This window comes from Somniosus microcephalus, chromosome 11 (assembly GCF_052327205.1).
Source record: "Somniosus microcephalus isolate GS21.2 chromosome 11, FLI_Smic_1.0, whole genome shotgun sequence".
NCBI classification, from domain to species: domain Eukaryota; kingdom Metazoa; phylum Chordata; class Chondrichthyes; order Squaliformes; family Somniosidae; genus Somniosus; species Somniosus microcephalus.
The window spans coordinates 93,982,227-94,003,956 of record NC_140997.1 but is presented as its reverse complement, the minus strand read 5'-3'; the positions used below and the strand labels follow the sequence as shown (position 1 = coordinate 94,003,956).

General features: G+C 51.1%; 1 protein-coding gene across 8 annotated transcripts in view; it reads right to left on the bottom strand.

Annotated features, from left to right (window-relative positions):
* vwa3a (von Willebrand factor A domain containing 3A) overlaps window positions 1-6,702 on the bottom strand; it is a 72,754-nt gene extending 66,052 nt beyond the window's left edge. For 2 of the 8 annotated variants that reach the window (XM_086001069.1, XM_086001072.1), the window contains exons 1-2: window positions 6,441-6,692; window positions 6,178-6,319 (exon numbers count right to left, since the gene is read on the bottom strand). In XM_086001069.1, the coding sequence (XP_085857195.1) occupies window positions 6,178-6,242 (65 nt within the window). In that variant the 5' untranslated portion in view covers window positions 6,243-6,319; window positions 6,441-6,692. Of the gene's footprint in view, window positions 1-6,177; window positions 6,320-6,436 lie in introns of all 8 variants that reach the window. The other 6 variants (XR_015079986.1, XR_015079985.1, XM_086001074.1 and 3 more) reach the window with 6 other exon arrangements.
* Between the last annotated feature and the right edge of the window lie 15,028 nt (window positions 6,703-21,730).

Genomic DNA, 21,730 nt, shown 5'->3' with positions numbered 1-21,730 from the left:
GCCCACGGGCTGAATGGCCTGCTCCTGTTCCGAGTCCAGGGGATGAATGGTCTACTCCTGTTCCTAGTCCAGAGATTAAATGGTCTATTCCTGTTCCTAGTCCAAGGGTTACATAGATTTTTTTTACATAGAAGGTAGGAGCAGGAGTAGGCCATTTGGCCCCTCGAGCCTGTTCCTCCATTTAATGAGATCATGGCTGATCATCCAAATTCAGTACCCTGTCCCTGCTTTCTCCCCATATTTCTTGATCCCTTTAGCCTTAAGAAATATTTCTAACTCCTTCTTGAATACATTTAATAAGTTGGTCTCAACTGCCTTCTGTGGTAGAGAATTCCACAGGTTCACCACTCTCTGGGTGAAGAAATTCCTCCTCATCTCAGTCCTAAATGGCTTACCCCTTATCCTTAGACTGTGACCCCTGGTTCTGGACTCCCCCGCCATCGGGAACATCCTTCCTGCATCTAGTCTGTCTAGTCCTGTTAGAATTTTATAAGTTTCAATGAGATCCCCTCTCATTCTTCTAAACTCTAGCGAATATAAGCCTAATCAACCCAATCTCTCTTCATACGTCATTCCTGCCATCCCAGGTATCAGTCTGGTGAATCTTCGCTGCACTTCCTCCATGGCAAGAACATCCTTCCTCAGATAAAGCGACCAAAACAGAACACAATACTCAAGGTGTGTTCTCACCAAGGCCCTGTACAACTGCAGCAAGACATCCTTGCTCCTGTACTCGAATCTTCTCACTCTGAAGGCCAACATACCATTTACGTTCTTAACCGCCTGCTGCACCTGCATGCTTACCTTCAGCGACTGGTGCACAAGGACACCCAGGTCTCGTTGCACTTCCACTTTTCCCAATCTATTGCCGTTCAGATAATAATCTGTCTTCCTGTTTCTGCCACCAAAGTGGATAACCTCGCATTTATCCACATTATACGCATCTGCCATGCATCTGCCCAATCACCCAACCTGTCCAAATCATACTGGAGTTTCTCTGCATCCTCCTCACAGCACACACACCCACCCAGCTTTGTATCGCCTGCCACTCGGAAAAATGGTCTGCTCCTGTTCCTAGTCCAGAGGCTGAATGGTCTACTCCTATTCCTAGTCCAGGGGCTGAACGGTCTACTCCTGTTCCTAGTCCAGGGTGGAATGGTCTACTCCTGTTCCTAGTCCAGGGGTTGAATGGTCTACTACTGTTGCTAGTCCAGGAGCTGAATGGTCTACTCCTGTTCCTAGTCCAGGGGCTGAATGGTCTACTCCTGTTCCTAGTCCAGAGTTTGAATGGTCTACTCCTGTTCCTAGTCCAGGAGCTGAATGGTCTACTCCTGTTCCTAGTCCAGGGGCTGAATGGTCTACTCCTGTTCCTAGTCCAGGGGTTGAATGGTCTACTCCTGTTCCTAGTCCAGGGGCTGAATGGTCTACTCCTGTTCCTAATCCAGGAGCTGAATGGTCTACTCCTGTTCCTAGTCCAGGGGTTGAATTGTCTACTCCTGTTCCTAGTCCAAGGGATGAATGGTCTACTCCTGTTCCTGGTCCAGGGGCTGAATGGTCTACTCCTGTTCCTGGTCCAGGGGCTGAATGGTCTACTCCTGTTCCTAGTCCAGGGACTGAATGGTCTACTCCTGTTCCTAGTCCAGGGGCTTAATGGTCTACTCCTGTTCCTAGTCCAGGGGCTCCATGATCTACTCCTGTTCCTAGTCCAGGAGCTGAATGGTCTACTCCTGTTCCTAGTCCAGGGGCTGAATGGTCTACTCCTGTTCCTAGTCCAGGAGCTGAATGGTCTACTCCTGTTCCTAGTCCAGGGGCTGAATGGTCTACTCCTGTTCCGAGTCCAGGAGCTGAATGGTCTACTCCTGTTCCTAGTCCAGGGGTTGAATGGTCTACTCCTGTTCCTAGGCCAAGGGATGAATGGTCTACTGCTGTTCCTAGTCCAGGGGTTGAATGGTCTACTCCTGTTCCTGGTCCAGGTGCTGAATGGTCTACTCCTGTTCCTAGTGCAGGTGCTGAATGGTCTACTCCTGTTCCTAGTCCAGGGGCTGAATGGTCTACTCCTGTTCCTAGTCCAGGGGCTGAATGGTCTACTCCTGTTCCTAGTCCAGGGGCTGAATGGTCTACTCCTGTTGCTAGTCCAGGAGCTGAATGGTCTACTCCTGTTCCTGGTCCAGGTGCTGAATGGTCTACTCCTGTTCCTAGTCCAGGGGCTGTATGGTCTACTCCCGTTCCTAGTCCAGGGGCTGAATGGTCTACTCCTGTTCCTATTCCAGGGGCTGGATGGTCTACTCCTGTTCCTAGTCCAGGGGCTGAATGGTCTACTCCTGTTCCTAGTCCAGAGTTTGAATGGTCTACTCCTGTTCCTAGTCCAGGAGCTGAATGGTCTACTCCTGCTCCTAGTCCAGGAGCTGAATGGTCTACTCCTGTTCCTGGTCCAGGGGCTGAATGGTCTACTCCTGTTCCTAGTCCAGGGGTTGAATGGTCTACTCCTGTTCCTAGTCCAGGGGTTGAATGGTCTACTCCTGTTCCTAGTCCAGGGGTTGAATGGTCTACTCCTGTTCCTAGTCCAGTGGTTGAATGGTCTACTCCTGTTCCTGGTCCAGGGGCTGAATGGTCTACTCCTGTTCCTAGTCCAGGGGCTGAATGGTCTACTGCTGTTCCTATGCAAGGTGCCTCTGCACAGGGACAGAGTAAAACCTGCAGAGTGTGTATAGCAACCAGTTACAGAGGACGGAGTCAGGATCCTCTGTGCAGGCTCCCAGACTGGGATTGGCACTTTTCAGTGAGAGGAAAGCGTAAGTAACAGTTTTAAATAAAGATGGAAATACGAAAATATTTGTCCACTTTTGTCCCTACGAATGGCTAATTGAATGGTGTGTTACTGAGCTGTATGGAGCACAAGAAGCCCAGGACTGCCTTGAGCCAACCAGGGCGACAGTTGGGGCACAATACTTGGCTTCAACATCCGTGGGTAGGTGAAGGGAAAAATAATCTGCCGATCTTCTCGGTACTGATCACGTTGCAGTACTCTCTGGGAGAAGTGTTCATTACATGGGCATCAAGTGATTATGCAATTAGCATCACTCCTGCTCATATTCACCATCTAGTTTCACACATGGTCACTTGAGCAAAGGTGAGGGAGAACTCCGAACATAGGAGCCAATTGGACTCTGGGGGCAATTGAACCCAGGAGGCAACTGGACCCTGGAGGCAACTGGACCCATGATGGAAGACACAATACAGTCAGTGGAGCACAAGGGAGGAGGTGGGGAAGAAAAACTTTACATGGTTGGAAACAACTCTGGGACTTTCTGTAAAAACTGAATGACTTTTGGATCCCTACAGGTTTGTAGATAACCAATATTAATTATCTTTACTGAATCATAGAATGGTTACAGCCAAGAAGGAGGCCATTCAGCCCATCGAGCCTGTGCCAGCTCTCTGCAAGAGCACTTCTGCTAGTCCCACTCCCCCGCCCTTTCCCCGTAGCCCTGCAATATTTTTCCTTCAGGTACTTACCAAATTCCCTTTTCAAAACCATGAGATTGAGTCTGCCTCCACCACCCTTTCAGGCAGTGCATTCCAGATCCTAACCACTCGCTGCGTAAAAGTTTTTCCTCATGTCGCCTTTGGATCTTTTGTCAATCACCTTAAATCTGTGTCCTCTGGTTCTCAATCCTTCTGCCAATGGGAACAGTTTCTCTCTATCTACTCTGTCCAGACCCCTCATGATTTTGAGCACCTCTATCAAATCTCCTCTCAACCTTCTCTGCTCCAAGGAGAACAATCCCAGCCGCTCTAGTCTATCCACGTAACTGAAGTCCCTCATCCCTGGAATCATTCTCGTAAATCTTTTCTGCACCCTCTCTAAGGCCTTCACATCCTTCCTAATGTGCAGTGCCCAGAATTGGACACAATGCTCCAGTTGAGGCCGAACCAGTGTTTTATAAAGGTTCATCATAACTTCCTTGCTTTTGTACTCTATGCCTCTATTTATGAAGCCCAGGATCCTGTATGCTTTTTTAACCGCTTTCTCAACCTGCCCTGCACCTTCAACAATTTGTGCACATATACCCCCAGGTCTCTCTGTTCATGCACCCACTTTAGAATTGTACCCTTTAGTTTATATTGCCTCTCCTCGTTCTTCCTACCAAAATGTATCACTTCGCACTTTTCTGCGTTAAATTTAATCTGCCACGTGTCCGCCCATTCTACCAGCCTGTTTATGTCTTCTTGAAGTCTATCACTATCCTCCTCACTGTTCACTATACTTCCAAGTTTTGTGTCATCTGCAAATTTTGAAATTGTGCCCTGTACTCCCAAGTCCAAATCATTAATATACATCAAGAAAAGCAGTGGTCCTAGTACTGACCCCTGGGGAACACCACTGTGTACCTTCCTCCAGTCTGAAAAACAACCGTTCACCACTACTCTCTGTTTCCTGTCACTTAGCCAATTTCATATCCATGCTGCCACTGTCCCTTTTATTCCATGGGCTTCAACTTTGCTGGCAAGCCTCTTATGTGGTACTTTACAAAATGCCTTTTGGAAGTCCATGTACACCACGTCAACTGCATTGCCCTCATCAACCCTCTCTGTTACCTCATCAAAAAACTTGATCAAGTTAGTTAAATGCGAAATAACAACAGAAAATGCTGGAAAAACTCAGCAGGCCAGGCAACATCCACGGAGAGAAAAAAGAGTCAACGTTTTGGGTCAAACCCTTTGTCAAGACTGGAAAAGCATAGGCAATGAAATAGATTAAAAGGCCGGGCTGGGAGAGAACAAAAGAGAAGTGAAGAGACATTAAGAGGTATTCAAAACAAGACGAGATGGTGATAGGACTAGTGGAGACAAAAGACGGCTCTAGATTAGGTGTGAAGTGCGCTGGCAGAATAGGAGACAGCTGCCATGTGGGAGAGGAAAAAAAAGGGGGCGAAAGGGCCAAAACAAAGGTGTGGATAAAAAATAAGTAAAAATGTAATGGGGGCCGAGGTTATGATCTGAAATTGTTGAACTCGATATTGAGTCCGGAAGACGCGATTTGCCTTTAACAAATCCGTGCTGGCTTTCCTTAATTAATCCACACTTGTCCAAGAGACTGTTAACTTTGTCCCTGATTATCGTTTCTAAAAGCTTCCCCACTACCGAGGTTAAACTGACTGGCCTGTAGATTTATCCTTACACCTTTTTTGAACAAGGCGCAGGACAAGGCTAGAATACGCAATGAGTACTTTGTATCGGTGTTTACTAAGGAGGTGGATACTGACAAAATATCGGTAGTGGAAGGGATCAAAATTGATAGACAGGATGTACTAGAAAGGCTGGGTATGCTTATAGTGGATAAGTCGCCTGGTCCAGGTGGCTTGCATCCCAGGTTGCTAAGGGAATTGGGTGGAGGAGATAGGGGAAGGGCTTGCCATAATAAGGGGTAGGCCATTTAGGACAGAAATGAGGAGGAATTTCTTCACCCAGAGAGTGGTGAACCTGTGGAATTCTCTACCACAGAAGGCAGTAGAGGCCAATACATTAAATATATTCAAGAAGGAGTTGGATATATTTCTCAAGGCTAAAGGGATCAAGGGGTATGGGGAGAAAGCAGGGACCGGGTACTGAATTTGGATGATCAGCCATGATCGCATTAAATGGCGGAGCAGGTTCGAGGGGCCGAATGGTCTACTCCTGCTCCTATCTTTTATGTTTCCAATCTTCCCTAGATGCGGGGGAGGTGCCTGAGGATTGGGAAGTGGCAAATGTGACACCATTGTTCATGAAAGGGTGTAAGGACAATCCTAGTAATTACAGGCTGGTCAGTTTATCATCAGTGGTGGGTAAAGTTTTAGAAACAATAATCAAGGAAAAAATTAACGGGTACTTGGAGAGGTTTAAGCTAATTGAGAGCCAACACGGATTTGTGAAAGGCAGATTGTGTTTGACTAATCTAATTGAATTTTTTGATGAAGTAACAGAGAGGATTAAGGGAATGCAATGGATGTTGTCTACGTGGATTTTCAGAAGGCGTTTGACAAAGTACCATATAGAAGTCTGGTTAACAAAATTGAGGCTCATGGAATCGGTGGGTCAGTGGCAGCTTGGATAAGGAATTGGCTTAAGGACAGAAAACATACTGATCGACTGTATTCAGTGACTTTTTAAAAAATCACATAACAAGGGACTTACAATCCACTTCGAAGAAACTGCTCATTTGCCAGGATGGCGGCCATGTTACCGATATGTTGGTTCATTGTGACTAACAGTAACAGCTCCTCCGGCTTGAAGTTTGTGCCTTTGAAACTGGTCCAGATCAACAACTAATGCAAATCTACAAACAAGGAAAATATTTTAGCAACAGATCGGGCAATTACTGCTCTACAATGAAAAAAATAAACTATTAAAAATATGCACAGGAGAACGTAATTCTCTCTCCTGTAAACCCCACCAACCCATCCGACATCCTTTCATATTCCCCAGGAGGGTGATTGCCGGGGCCCGGGTGCAGGCGGGTGATTGACAGGTCCCGGGTCACGGGCGGGTGATTGACGGGTCCCGGGCCCGGGTTCCAGCTCCCAGACTGACCGGCTCGAGCTCTCCACCGACTCCAGGATGTTGTTTCTCCGTTGCCAATGGAGATGGAAGAGTCCATTCTGAACAAGTCGGATAAATTCTCATCTGTAATCTTGAAAGGGAAACATTAGAATTGTTGAAGATACGTGCATTGCATTTTAGTTATTGCAGTAAGCAAATTTAACCAATCTAATAAATTTACTAATTTGTTTTAATTAAACTGGATGGTATCGTCCAAACTTTGCATGAAGTGGCGAGAGCTGTAGCCCGGCAGCGCTGGGAGGTGCAGACAATAGCAAACTGATTGACAATTGTTGCAACATTAGCTTCTGAAATTCTTGGTGCACTTTAAAGTTCGCAAATGTTTCAAATCATTAACCTATTTATTGTGAAGGGCTTGATGCCTTTATCAAAAGACCGGACACGGGAACTGCAGGTAGCGCCTTGCTCTGTTATTGGCCCAGAACTTGGTGTCGGGATGTGCACTCACCCTGCGTGCCGACATCTGAAACCTGGCCCGCAGTGGATTTCCTGTAAGTGGCCCGGTTCTGATGTCGGTGCGCTGTGCTAACCTGACCCAGCGGCGTAGTTAGTGCGATGTGCCGGCTGGGATCAGGTGAGCACACTGTTCAGCCAATCAGGGGAGGGGAAACTTCATTCATAAGTTTGAGAGTAAGAACTGTCAAACTCATGAGAAGTACTGCACCCCAAAACACTACTTAAACTTTAAATAAAATTTTAAAAAACACCCCAATCATTAAATTAAGTATAAATAAGTTTAAAAAAATAATTTAAACAATAATTTTTTTTTTGAAAAAAATAAATTTTTAATAAAAAGGGTCTAAAACTAAACTTACCTTATTGTAGATTCTTTAAAATAATAAACCTGTGGGAAAAAAATTCTAAATTGCACTAAAACACCACTTACCTGTAAAAATAAATACTTACGTGTGCTTTTTACAAGCGTAAAGACCGGAGGCCTTTACACATGCGCAAATCCCCCAAAACAGAGGAAATCCAAGACGCACACGCTGCCCCCTACAGCGCACGCGCTAGCCTCTTCAACTCTTGGGTTAGAGGAGAGGAAATGCCGGTTTTCAGCGCATGCGCTGTGCATGCTGAAAACCGGCATTTCCTCCGGCCAGACGTGTGAGTACCCCTTCCGTACTCACGCGTTTGGGGAGGAATTTCTGCCCCAATATCGCACAGGTGGGAGGATTCAGGAAACAGTACATTTAAAAGCAGCAAGAGAAATGTCAAGCCTCTGGAGCAAAGTAGAGTTATGGGTAAAAATAAGCAGAGTGGGTCAGGAAGGGACAGAGAGAGTAACAAAGGTAATAAGGCGTCAGTGGCTAAGGTGACATTAGGGAAAACAGAAAAAAGTCAAAGCTAAAGGCACTACATCTGAATGCACGTAGCATTCGCAACAAAATAGATGAATTAATAGCGCAGATAGAAATTAATAGGTTTGATCTAATAGCCATAATGGAGACGTGGTTGCAAAATGACCAAGGTTGGGAACTAAATATTCCAGGATACTTAACTTTTAGAAGAGATAGGCAAAATAGAAAAGGAGGAGGGGTAGTCCTGATAATAAAGGATGGGATAAAGACAGTAGAGAGAAAAGATCTTAGCTCCGAAAATCAAGAAGTAGAATCAGTTTGGGTGGAGCTAAGAAACAGCAAGGGGCAGAAAACATTGGTGGGTGTTATTTATAGGCTCCCAAACAGTAGTTGTAATGTAGGGCAGAGTATAAATCAGGAAATTAGAGGCGCATGTAACAAGGGTAATACAGTAATCATGGGGGATTTTAATCTACATATAGACTGGGCAAACCAAATTTGCAGTAATAATGTGGTGGACAAATTCATGGAATGTATGCAGGATAGTTTTACCGATCAGTATGTTGAGGAACCAACTGGGGAACAGGCTATTTTAGATCTATTGTGCAATGAGAAAGGGTTAATTAATTACCTTGTAGTAAAAGGGCCTTTCGGGAAGAGAGACCATAATATGATAGAATTTTATATTGAGTTTGAAAGTGATTTAGTTAAATCCGCAACTAGGGTCTTAAATCTAAACAAAGCAAACTAGCTAGGTATGAGGGGCGAGTTGGCTACGTTAGATTGGAAACTACATTAAAAGGTATGATGGTAGACAAGTAATGAATAGCATTTAAAGAATGAATACATATTTTACAACAAATATACGTTCCTTTAAGGCACAAAAACCCCACAGGAAAAGTGGTCCAACCGTGGCTAACAAGAGAAGTTAAAGATAGTATTAGATCAAAGGAAGAGGCTTATAATGTTGCCAAAAAGAGTAGTAAGCCTGAGGATTGGGAGGATTTTAGAATTCAGCAAAGGAGGACCAAGAAATAGATAAAGAAAGAGAAAAAAGAATGAAAGTAAATTAGCAAGAGACATAAAAACAGATTGTAAACTTTTCTACAGGTATGTAAATAGGAAGAGATTAGTGAAAGTAAACATGGGCCCATTAGAGGCAGAGACAGGAGAAATTATAATGGGTAATAAGGAAATGGCAGAGACATTAAACAAATATTTTGTATCTGTCGTCACAGTAGAAGACACAAAAAATTTCCGGAAATAATGGAGAACCAAAGGATCTAGAGAGAATGAGAAACTTAAAGAAATCAGTATAAGTAAAGACGTAGTACTGGAGAAATTAATGGGACTAAGTGGAGACAAATCCCCTGGACCTGATGATCTGCATCCTCGGGTTTTAAAAGTGGGAGCTGCAGAGATAGTGGATGAGCTGGTATTAATCTTCCAGAATTCCCTAGATTCTAGAACAGTCTCCAAGGATTGGAAGGTAGCAAACATAACCCTGCTATTTAAGATAGGAGGAAGAGAAAAATGGGGAACTATAGGCCAGTTAGCCTGACATCAGTAGTAGGCAAAATGCTAGAATCTATTATTAGGGACATGGTAACAGGGCACTTAGAAAATCATAATATGATTAGGCAGAGTCAACATGGTTTTATGAAAGGGAAATCGTGTTTGACAAATCTGTTAGAGTTTTTTAAAGATGTAACTAGTAGGATGGATAAGGGGGAACCAGTGGATATATTGTATTTGGATTTTCAAAAAGCATTCGATAAGGTGCCACACAAGAGGTTATTACATAAAATTAGGACTCATGGGATTGGGAGTAAAATATTAGCATGGATTGAGGATTGGTTAATGGGCAGAAAACAGAGAGTAGGAATAAACGGGACTTTTTCAGGTTGGCAGGCTGTAACTAGCAGGGTACCACAAGGATCAGTGATTGGGCCTCAGCTATTTACAATCTATATTAATGACTTAGATGAAGGGACTGAGTGTAACGTATCCAAGTTTGTTGATGATACAAAGTTAGGTGGGAAAGTAAGCTGTGAGGAGAACGCAGAGAGGCTGCAGAGATATAGACAGGTTGACTGAGTGGGCAAGAACATGGCAAATGGAATACAATGTGGGGAAGTGTGAAGTTATCCACTTTGGTAGGATAAACAATAAAGCAGAATATTTTTGAATGGTGAGACTGGGAAATGTTTGCACTCAGAGAGACCTGGGTGTCCTTGTACATGAATCACAGAAAGTTAACATGCAGGTACAGCAATCAATTAGGAAAGCAAATGGTATGTTAGCTTTTGTTACAAAGGGATTAGAGTAGAAGAGTAAAGAAGATTTACTACAATTATACAGGGCATTGGTGAGGCCACACCTGGAGTATTGTGTGCAGTTCTGGTCTCTTTACCCAAGGAAAGACATGCTTGCCTTAGAGGGAGTGCAGCAAAGGTTCACTGGACTGGTTCCTGGGATGAGGGGATTGCCCTATGAGGAGAGATTGAGTAGACTAGGCCCAAATTCCTTGGAGTTTAGAAGAATGAGAGGTGATTTAATTGAAACACACAACATTCTTACAGGGCTTGACAGTGTTAATGCTGAGAGGTGGTTTCCCCTGGCTGGGGAATCTAGAACCAGGGGTCACAGTCTCAGATTAAGGGGTCAGTCATTTAGGACTGAGATGAGGAGAAACTTCTTCACTCAAAGGGTTGTGAATCTTTGGAATTCTCTACCCCAGAGGGGTGTGCAGACTATTCAAGACAGAGATCGATAAATTTTTGGAAAGGAAGGGAATCAAGGGATATGGGGATAGGGCGTGAAAGTGGAGTTGAGGTCGAAGATCAGCCATGATCTTATTGAATGGCGGAGCAGGCTCGAAGAGCCAAATGGCCTATTCCTTGCTCCTATTTCTTATTATGAACTAGCTGGGGGTGCCCGGTGGTGCCGAGGCTTTTTTGAGGGCATGTTGTTGTTGGAAGAGAGAGAGGGAGCGACTGGGGGGAAGAGAGAGAGGGAGCGACTGGGGGGAAGAGAGAGAGGGAGCGACTGGGGGGAAGAGAGAGAGGGAGCGACTGGGGGGAAGAGAGAGAGGGAGCGACTCGGGGAAGAGAGAGAGGGAGCGACTGGGGGGAAGAGAGAGAGGGAGCGAGCGACTGGGGGGAAGAGAGCGAGGGAGCGACTGGGGGGAAGAGAGAGAGGGAGCGACTGGGGGGAAGAGAGAGAGGGAGCGACTGGGGGGAAGAGAGAGAGGGAGCGACTGGGGGGAAGAGAGAGAGGGAGCGACTGGGGGGAAGAGAGAGAGGGAGCGACTGGGGGGAAGAGAGAGAGGGAGCGACTGGGGGGAAGAGAGAGAGGGAGCGACTGGGGGGAAGAGAGAGAGGGAGCGACTGGGGGGAAGAGAGAGAGGGAGCGACTGGGGGGAAGAGAGAGAGGGAGCGACGGGGGAAGAGAGAGAGGGAGCGACTGGGGGGAAGAGAGAGAGGGAGCGACGGGGGGGAAGAGAGAGAGGGAGCGACTGGGGGGAAGAGAGAGAGGGAGCGACTGGGGGGAAGAGAGAAAGGGAGCGACTGGGGGGAAGAGAGAGGGAGCGACTGGGGGGAAGAGAGAGAGGGAGCGACTGGGGGGAAGAGAGAGAGGGAGCGACTGGGGGGAAGAGAGAGAGGGAGCGACTGGGGGGAAGAGAGAGAGGGAGCGACTGGGGGGAAGAGAGAGAGGGAGCGACTGGGGGGAAGAGAGAGAGGGAGCGACTGGGGGGAAGAGAGAGAGTGACTGGGGGCAAGAGAGAGAGGGAGCAACTGGGGGGAAGAGAGAGAGGGAGCGACTGGGGGGAAGAGAGAGAGGGAGCGACTGGGGGGCAGAGAGAGAGGGAGCGACTGGGGGGAAGAGAGAGAGGGAGCGACTGGGGGGAAGAGAGAGAGGGAGCGACTGGGGGGCAGAGAGAGAGGGAGCGACTGGGGGGAAGAGAGAGAGGGAGCGACTGGGGGGGAAGAGAGAGAGGGAGCGACTGGGGGGAAGAGAGAGAGGGAGCGACTGGGGGGAAGAGAGAGAGCGAGCGACTGGGGGGAAGAGAGAGAGGGAGCGACTGGGGGGAAGAGAGAGAGTGACTGGGGGCAAGAGAGAGAGGGAGCAACTGGGGGGAAGAGAGAGAGGGAGCGACTGGGGGGAAGAGAGAGAGGGAGCGACTGGGGGGAAGAGAGAGAGGGAGCGACGGGGGGGAAGAGACAGAGGGAGCGACTGGGGGGAAGAGAGAGAGGGAGCGACTGGGGGGAAAGAGAGAGAGGGAGCGACTGGGGGGAAGAGAGAGAGGGAGCGACTGGGGGGAAGAGAGAGAGGGAGCGACTGGGGGAAGAGAGAGGGAGCGACTGGGGGGAAGAGAGAGAGGGAGCGACTGGGGGGAAGAGAGAGAGGGAGCGACTGGGGGGAAGAGAGAGAGGGAGCGACAGGGGGGAAGAGAGAGAGGGAGCGACTGGGGGGAAGAGAGAGAGGGAGCGACTGGGGGGAAGAGAGAGAGGGAGCGACTGGGGGGAAGAGAGAGAGGGAGCGACTGGGGGGAAGAGAGAGAGGGAGCGACTGGGGGGAAGAGAGAGAGGGAGCGACTGGGGGGAAGAGAGAGAGGGAGCGACTGGGGGGAAGAGAGAGAGGGAGCGACTGGGGGGAAGAGAGAGAGGGAGCGACTGGGGGGAAGAGAGAGGGAGCGACGGGGGGGAAGAAACAGAGGGAGCGACTGGGGGGAAGAGAGAGAGGGAGCGACTGGGGGGGAAGAGAGAGAGGGAGCGACTGGGGGGGAAGAGAGAGAGGGAGCGACTGGGGGGAAGAGAGAGAGGGAGCGACTGGGGGGAAGAGAGAGAGGGAGCGACTGGGGGGAAGAGAGAGAGGGAGCGACTGGGGGGAAGAGAGAGGGAGCGACTGGGGGGAAGAGAGAGAGGGAGCGACTGGGGGGAAGAGAGAGAGGGAGCGACTGGGGGGAAGAGAGAGAGGGAGCGACTGGGGGGAAGAGAGAGAAGGAGCGACTGGGGGGAAGAGAGAGAGGGAGCGACTGGGGGGGAAGAGAGAGAGGGAGCGACTGGGAGGGAAGAGAGAGAGAGAGCGACTGGGGGGAAGAGAGAGAGAGAGCGACTGGGGGGGAAGAGAGAGAGAGCGACTGGGGGTGAAGAGAGAGAGAGAGAGCGCGACGGGGGGAAGAGAGAGAGAGAGCGACTGGGGGGAAGAGAGAGAGAGCGCGACTGGGGGGAAGAGAGAGAGAGAGCGACTGGGGGAAGAGAGAGAAAGAGCGACTGGGGGGAAGAGAGAGAGAGCGACTGGGGGGAAGAGAGAGTGAGAGCGACTGGGGGGAAGAGAGAGAGAGCGACTGTGGGGAAGAGAGAGAGAGAGAGCGACTGTGGGGAAGAGAGAGAGAGAGCGATGTTATGTATTGTGTGTTCTATTGTGTGTTCTCCTCCCACCTGTGGTGGCGCTGTCACAGGAGATAAATGGTTGGGTGTTCTCTGTTAAGTTTTAGCTCTCTTTGTTCGGAACTTTCCAGAACTTCCTTTCCTTCCAATAAAGCACTTCATGTTTGAATCTCTGAGTTCTGAGTCCTAAATTGTGTCTAGGTAGAAAGGTACCGACACAACAAGTGGCAACGAGGAGCGGATGAATCTGCGTACGTTATGGGTGCAGTGAGTAAACAGAAAATTTAATTTGAAACGTGAGATGGCTACTATATTAGGAAACATCGGTGATTTTGATGAAAATGTGAAGCAATGGAGCGCATATACGGAACGTTTTGACTATTTTGTATTGGCGAATGCGGTGGCAAATGAAAAGGTCGTGCCTACCTTTTTGAGTGTAATTGGGCCGAAGACTTTCAATTTACTTCGCAGCCTCGTGCAGCCAGATAAGCCAGGAACTAAAACATATAAGCAACTAGTGGAAATTCTTGGAGCACATTTTTCACCAAAACCTCTGGTTACTGCTGAAAGATTTAGATTTCATAAACGGAATCAAGAGGAGGGGGAATCAGTGACGATGTTTATTGCTGCTTTAAAAAGGTTGTCGGAACACTGCCAGTTCAAGGAGGTGCTGAATGACACCATTAGAGACAGACTTGTGTGTGGTCTGCAAAATGCAGCCACACAGAAGCGCCTTCTTACTGAGGACAACCTTACTCTTGAAAAGGCCATTGAAGTTAGTGTCTCCATGGAGATGGCGAAAAAGGAGGCTCACCAGTTGAGTTCAACAAGGAGAGTTCACAAGGTGTCGTCTGAGCCTAAAGGTGCGCGGAACGGCACATGTTACCATTGTGGGAAAACGGGCCATCACGCTAATGACTGCTGGTGTACGGAGCTGGAATGCTGAAATTGTGGCAAAAAGGGTCTGTAATGAAATCTGTTTGTCTTGCCTGTATTCGTTCTTGCCTGTATTCGTTTTGCACTCATGTATATTACCCTCCCCCACACGGTGTATAGTTTCACTTCCTCTTTCCTGACTAACCTGGAAGGTTCCAGGTCTTGGCTCTTGGCTCCGCCCCTGACTTCTCTTACATAAAGATCCCAGGATCTGTATGACTCATTCCTGCGAGCCAGTCAGTGTGTTGAGATGTTAGCTCTGATCTTAGTGATTAAAAGCCAACTTGGTAAAGTCTATAACTTCTAGTTTTGTGGTTATTGAAGGCACATCAGGGTCACATTGAACGCGCCTGTAGAGGTAAAAAAAGAACAGACAGAGCTGGGAAGCATGGAAGCAAAATGTCTGTATTTGGACAAGAGAGGAAAAAGAGTGTTCATTCAGTGCAGTATGATGGAACAAGCAAAACAGAGGGGAGCGACACCTCTGAGGAGGAAGAGGTGCACATACTGACGGTTGCAGGTGGTTCAAATGGCTACTGGGTGTCACCACTGGTGGAGGGACAATCAGTGCGGATGGAGGTGGACACAGGCGCGGCTGTGTCCCTTGTTTCAGACACTGTCTACAACAAAATGCTAAAGCATCTTACCCTTCAGCCAACAAACATTGTGCTAAAGACGTACACCGGCGAACCTGTGGCCATGAGAGGCGTCATTGAGGGGACAGTTAAATTGAACAGACAGACTGCAAAACTGCCACTATATGTGGTAAAGGGAAATTACCCATCGCTACTGGGACGTGCGTGGCTAGAGAAAATCACGCTGGACTGGCCTGCAGTCCGCATGATGTCAAAAGGGGAGTCAGGTCTGACTGCAGTGTTAAACAAACATGCAGAACTCTTCAATGGGGAACTTGGGAGCATGAAAAGGATCAGCGTGAGACTGGACATTAAACCTGACAGCAAGCCGAAGTTTCACAAAGCCCGACCTGTACCCTATGCAATTAGGCCAAAAGTTGCTAACTTGGAGGCCTTAGTCGAGAATGGAGTCCTGGAGCCTGTGAGCGTGAGCAAATGGGCCACACCCATTGTTTCTGTCCGGAAAAAGGATGGATCTGTTCGAATCTGCGGGGATTTTAAAGTGACTATTAACCCGGTGCTGTCTGCGGAACAGTACCCTCTTCCCCTCATTGATGATCTTTTTACGGGCCTGGCCGGAGGGCAAAAGTTCAGCAAAATAGACTTATGCCAGGCTTATCCACAAATGCATGTCGATGACAAATCAAAGGAGCTGCTGACAATTGTGACACACAAGGGGCTATACAGGTACTGCCGCCTTCCGTTTGGAATTACGTCGGCCCCTGCTCTATTCCAAAGGGCAATGGATCAGATTTTGAGTGGACTGCCAGGAGTCCAGTGCTACCCAAAAGATTATTGCTTAAGATAAAAAATCACGGGATTGGGGGTAATATTCTGGCATGGATAGAGGATTGGCTATCTAACAGAAGGCAGAGAGTTGGGATAAATGGTTCATTCTCAGACTGGCAATCAGTAACTCGTGGTGTTCCGCAGGGGTCAGTGCTGGGTCCCCAACTCTTTACAATCTATATTAACGATTTGGAGGAGGGGACCGAGTGTAACATATCAAAGTTTGCAGATGATACTAAGATGGGGGGGAAAGTAGTGAGTGAGGAGGACATAAAAAACCTTCAAGGGGACATAGACAGACTAAGTAAGTGGGCAGAGATTTGGCAGATGGAATACAATACTGGAAAGTGTGAGGTTATGCACTTTGGCAGGAAAAATCGTAGAGCAAGTTATTATCTTAATGGCAAGAAACTGGAATATACTGTAGTACAAAGGGATCTGGGGGTCCTGGTGCACGAAACTCAAAAGGTTAGTATGCAGGTGCAGCAAGTGATTAAGAAGGCCAATGGAATGTTGGCTTTCATTGCTAGGGGGATAGAATATAAAAATAGGGAGGTATTGCTTCAGTTGTACAAGGTATTGGTGAGACCGCACCTGGAATACTGCGTACAGTTTTGGTGTCCATACTTAAGAAAGGACATACTTGCTCTCGAGTCAGTACAGGTAGACTACCCTTTATCCGGACTTCCGAAAACCGAAACCCTCTAAAAACCGAAGGTTTTTTCGTTCAGCGTAAGTCGTGCGTACGAACGAAAAAACCTTCGGTTTTTAGAGGGTTCCGGTTTCGGAAGTTCGGTTAAAGGGTAAGTCGTGCGCACGACCCCCCGCCGACCCCCCCGCGGACCCCGGCGGCCCCGACAACCGCCGACCCCCCCCGCGGACCCCGCCGGCCCCGACAACCACCGACCCCCCTGCGGACCCCGCCGGCTCCGACAACCGCCGACCCCGCCAGCCCCGACAACCGCCGACCCCCCCGCGGACCCCGCCGGCCCCGACCCCCGCCGACCCCGACTGACTTACGCTGAGCGTCAGCGTAAGTCGTGCGCACGACCCCCCGCCGACCCACCTTCCGAAATCCGAAATTCTCCTTTATCCGAAACTCGGCTGGTCCCGAGGTTTTCGGATAAAGGATAGTCTACCTGTACAAAGAAGGTTCACTCGGTTAATCCCGGGGATGAGGGGGTGGACATATGAGGAGAGGTTGAGTAGATTGGGACTCTACTCATTGGAGTTCAGAAGAATGAGAGGCGATCTTATTGAAACATATAAGATTGTGAAGGGGTTGGATCGGGTGGATGCAGGGAAGATGTTCCCGATGATGGGTGAAACTAGAACTAGGGGGCATAGTCTTAGAATAAGGGGCTGCTCTTTCAAAACTGAGATGAGGAGGAACTACTTCACTCAGAGGGTGGTAGGTCCATGGAATATGCTGCCCCAAAAAGCTGTAGAAGCTACATCATTACATAAATTTAAAACAGAAATAGACAGTTTCCTAGAAGTAAAGGGAATTAAGGGTTACGGGGAGCGGGCAGGAATTTGGACATGAGTCTAGGTTCAGATCGGTCATGGCCCTGTGGGTAGCGGAGCGGGCCCAGGGGCCGTGTAGCCTGATCCTGCTCCTATTTCGTGTGTCTAATTCTGTTAGATTCAGGAGATGGTTCTGTGATAGTGGATTGGCGGTTAGGATCAGATCAGCCATGATCTTATTGAATGGTGGAGCAGGCTCGAGGGGCCGATTGGCCTATTCCTGCTCCTATTTCTTATGTTCTTATGTTCTTATGTACCTGGACGACATCCTTGTCACTGGGACAAATGAGGATCATCTTCTGAACTTGGATGCGACACTACAACGACTGAAAGAGTACGGACTCAGAGTTCGTAAAGACAAATGTGAATTCTTTCAGTCTTCAGTTGAGTACCTGGGGCATGTGATTGACGCTACTGGCCTGCATAAGGCGCCGCCAAAGGTCAAGGTGATCGTGGAGGCCCCAGCACCCCAGAATGTGAGCCAGTTACGTTCATTTCTGGGGCTACTTAACTACTATGGGAAGTTTATTCCAGACTTAGCAACTGATGTAACGGCTTCAGCAATGTTGCTATGTCAAGGCAAAACATGGAAATGGACTGAACTGTGCAACGAAGCTTTCGCCCAAGCAAAGAAAGCATTGCTGAATTCGGAGGTCCTGACACACTTCGACCCAAAGCTACCCGTGCAGCTAGCATGTGATGCATCACCATATGGTGTGGGAGCAGTCATATCCCACATCATGCCTTCGGGTGAAGAGAAACCTATCGCCTTCGTATCACGCACCTTGAACAAGGCCGAGAGTAACTATGCGCAGATCGAGCGCGAGGCCTTGGGAATCGTTTTTGGAATTCGAAAATTTCATCAGTACCTGTTTGGGAGAAGGTTCACACTCCTGACAGACCACCATCCATTGACTTCAATCTTCGGGCCCCACACCGGAATTCCGTCTCTCGCTGCAAGCAGGATGCAAAGGTGGGCTTTACTGTTGTCAGGACACACATACGACATCAAATATCACAAATCAGACTTGCACGGCAACGCAGACGGTCTCTCGAGGCTACCCTTGCCTGTTACTCCCCCAGAGCCTCGTCAGATAGAGATCTTCTACTTTAGACAAGTGGAGGGAGCACCTGTCACTGCAGTTCAGGTGCGAAGGTACACCCGCAACGATCCAGTCCTGTCTGAGGTAATGGACGATGTCATTTGAGGGAGAGCGATAGGAGATTCTCCTAGTTTGAAGCCTTACGTTTCAAAAAGAAATTAGCTCTCCGTCCAGGCAGGTTGTCTTCTTTGGGAATGCCGTGTCATCATTCCGCCACCTCTGAGGGAACCTATACTGCAACAACTTCATACAGGCCACAGTGGGATGGTTCGGATGAAGGAAATGGCAAGAAGCTACTTCTGGTGGCCAGGTCTCGATGGGAATATTGAGGAGAAAGCCAAAACATGTTCCCCATGTCAAAGGGTCCAGAATGTTCCACAGCTGGCAACCCTACACCCCTGGGATTGGCCTGCAGAAGTGTGGCAGCGAGTACATGTGGACTTCGCCGGTCCTTTCGAAGGGAAGATGTTTATGGTGGTTGTGGATGCTCGTAGCAAGTGGTCGGAGGTCGCTGTGATGAGGTCTACCACGGCAGAGAAAACAATTGAGAAACTTGGTGAGATGTTCAGCCGTTATGGCTCACCAGAACAACTCGTAAGTGACAACGGTCCACAATTTGTATCACAGGAGTTTGCAACCTTCCTGCATGTGAATGGTGTCCAACACATCCGGTCTGCGCCCTATCATCCCTCTACTAACGGCCAGGCAGAAAGGTTTGTGCAAACTTTGAAGCACGCCTTGAAGGCATCGCAAGGTCAGGGCTCAATCCACCAACGTCTGAACAGCTTCCTGTTGCCCTACAGGAACGAGCCGCATGCCACAACCAAAACTTTCCCCGCTTCGCTCATGATGAAGAGGCAGTTGCGGACAAGTTTTGACTTACTCAAACCTCCAAGGGCAGAACAGGTTGTCCATTGTCAACAACAAGCTCAAGTTGAAAAGAGAGAGAAAAGAGCCAAGGAAGAGACGGTTTCATCCTGGAGAGCACGTCCTAGCTCGAAACTACAACACTGGACCGAAATGGGTTCCTGCTACGGTGATCGCGCAGACGGGCCCTGTGTGTCTTACACGGTTGAGACTGCTGAGGACGTCGTCTGGAGAAGACACACAGATCAACTGTTGCTAGGAGCAGAGACAGCCACAGAGGCTCCAACGGCTGGTTGGCCTGAACTGTTTCCGGATGATACCGCAAACCAGCATCCTTTGCCACAGTGCTCTTCTCCAACACAGGAAGTCAAAGAGACTGTTCCACCTGTGCAAACTCCTGACTTTCAACTGACACAGGCACCTTCTCCATCCAGGCCTGTGTCAATGCCTACTGCTGTGGAAGCCAGCGATGACCGCCGGTATCCTGTCAGAGAGCGGCGGCCTCCAAGACGCTTGAATCTGTAGGCTTAGTGACTTACCCACAAGACTGGGGCAGAATAAACCCCAGGGTAAAGTCAGGGTTTGACGCAGTCTACCTCTACCCTAGGTTCGTTGAGTGCATTGAAAGTAACTTACCTGTTGAGGAATAATGTGGACCTTCCATTTAAGAGGGGAGGAAATGTTATGTATTGTGTGTTCTATTGTGTGTTCTCCTCCCACCTGTGGTGGCGCTGTCACAGGAGATAAATGGTTGGGTGTTCTCTGTTAAGTTTAGCTCTCTTTGTTCGGAACTTTCCAGAGCTTCCTTTCCTTCCAATAAAGCACTTCATGTTTGAATCTCTGAGTTCTGAGTCCTAAATTGTGTCTACGTAGAAAGGTACTGACACAACAAGCGAGTGGGGGGGAAGAGAGCGAGAGAGCGGGCCGGGGGGGGGGAAGAGAGCGGGCCGGGGGGGGGGGGAGGGAAGAGAGCGGGCCGGGGGGGGGGGAGATGGGGGGGGGGAAAGAGAGCGGGCAGGGGGGGGGAGGGGCGGGGGAAAGAGAGCGGGCCGGGGGGGGGGAAAGAGAGCGGGCCGGGGGGGGGGGGGGGGGAAAGAGAGCGGGCCGGGGGGGGGGGGGGGGGAAAGAGAGCGGGCCGGGGGGGGGGGGGGGGGAAAGAGAGCGGGCCGGGGGGGGGGGGGGGGGGAAAGAGAGCGGGCCGGGGGGGGGGGGGGGGAAAGAGAGCGGGCCGGGGGGGGGGGGGGGGAAAGAGAGCGGGCCGGGGGGGGGGGGGGGGGAAAGAGAGCGGGCCGGGGGGGGGGGGGGGGAAAGAGAGCGGGCCGGGGGGGGGGGGGGGGAAAGAGAGCGGGCCGGGGGGGGGGGGGGGGAAAGAGAGCGGGCCGGGGGGGGGGGGGGGGAAAGAGAGCGGGCCGGGGGGGGGGGGGGGGAAAGAGAGCGGGCCGGGGGGGGGGGGGGGGGAAAGAGAGCGGGCCGGGGGGGGGGGGGGGGGAAAGAGAGCGGGCCGGGGGGGGGGGGGGGGAAAGAGAGCGGGCCGGGGGGGGGGGGGGGGGAAAGAGAGCGGGCCGGGGGGGGGGGGGGGGGAAAGAGAGCGGGCCGGGGGGGGGGGGGGGGGAAAGAGAGCGGGCCGGGGGGGGGGGGGGGGGAAAGAGAGCGGGCCGGGGGGGGGGGGGGGGGAAAGAGAGCGGGCCGGGGGGGGGGGGGGGGGAAAGAGAGCGGGCCGGGGGGGGGGGGGGGGGAAAGAGAGCGGGCCGGGGGGGGGGGGGGGGGAAAGAGAGCGGGCCGGGGGGGGGGGGGGGGGAAAGAGAGCGGGCCGGGGGGGGGGGGGGGGGAAAGAGAGCGGGCCGGGGGGGGGGGGGGGGAAAGAGAGCGGGCCGGGGGGGGGGGGGGGGGAAAGAGAGCGGGCCGGGGGGGGGGGGGGGGGGAAAGAGAGCGGGCCGGGGGGGGGGGGGGGGGAAAGAGAGCGGGCCGGGGGGGGGGGGGGGGGAAAGAGAGCGGGCCGGGGGGGGGGGGGGGGAAAGAGAGCGGGCCGGGGGGGGGGGGGGGGAAAGAGAGCGGGCCGGGGGGGGGGGGGGGGGAAAGAGAGCGGGCCGGGGGGGGGGGGGGGGGAAAGAGAGCGGGCCGGGGGGGGGGGGGGGGAAAGAGAGCGGGCCGGGGGGGGGGGGGGGGAAAGAGAGCGGGCCGGGGGGGGGGGGGGGGAAAGAGAGCGGGCCGGGGGGGGGGGGGGGGAAAGAGAGCGGGCCGGGGGGGGGGGGGGGGGAAAGAGAGCGGGCCGGGGGGGGGGGGAGGGGGGGGAAAGAGAGCGGGCCGGGGGGGGGGGGGGGGAAAGAGAGCGGGCCGGGGGGGGGGGGGGGGAAAGAGAGCGGGCCGGGGGGGGGGGGGGGGAAAGAGAGCGGGCCGGGGGGGGGGGGGGGGAAAGAGAGCGGGCCGGGGGGGGGGGGGGGGGGAAAGAGAGCGGGCCGGGGGGGGGGGGGGGGGAAAGAGAGCGGGCCGGGGGGGGGGGGGGGGGAAAGAGAGCGGGCCGGGGGGGGGGGGGGGGGAAAGAGAGCGGGCCGGGGGGGGGGGGGGGGGAAAGAGAG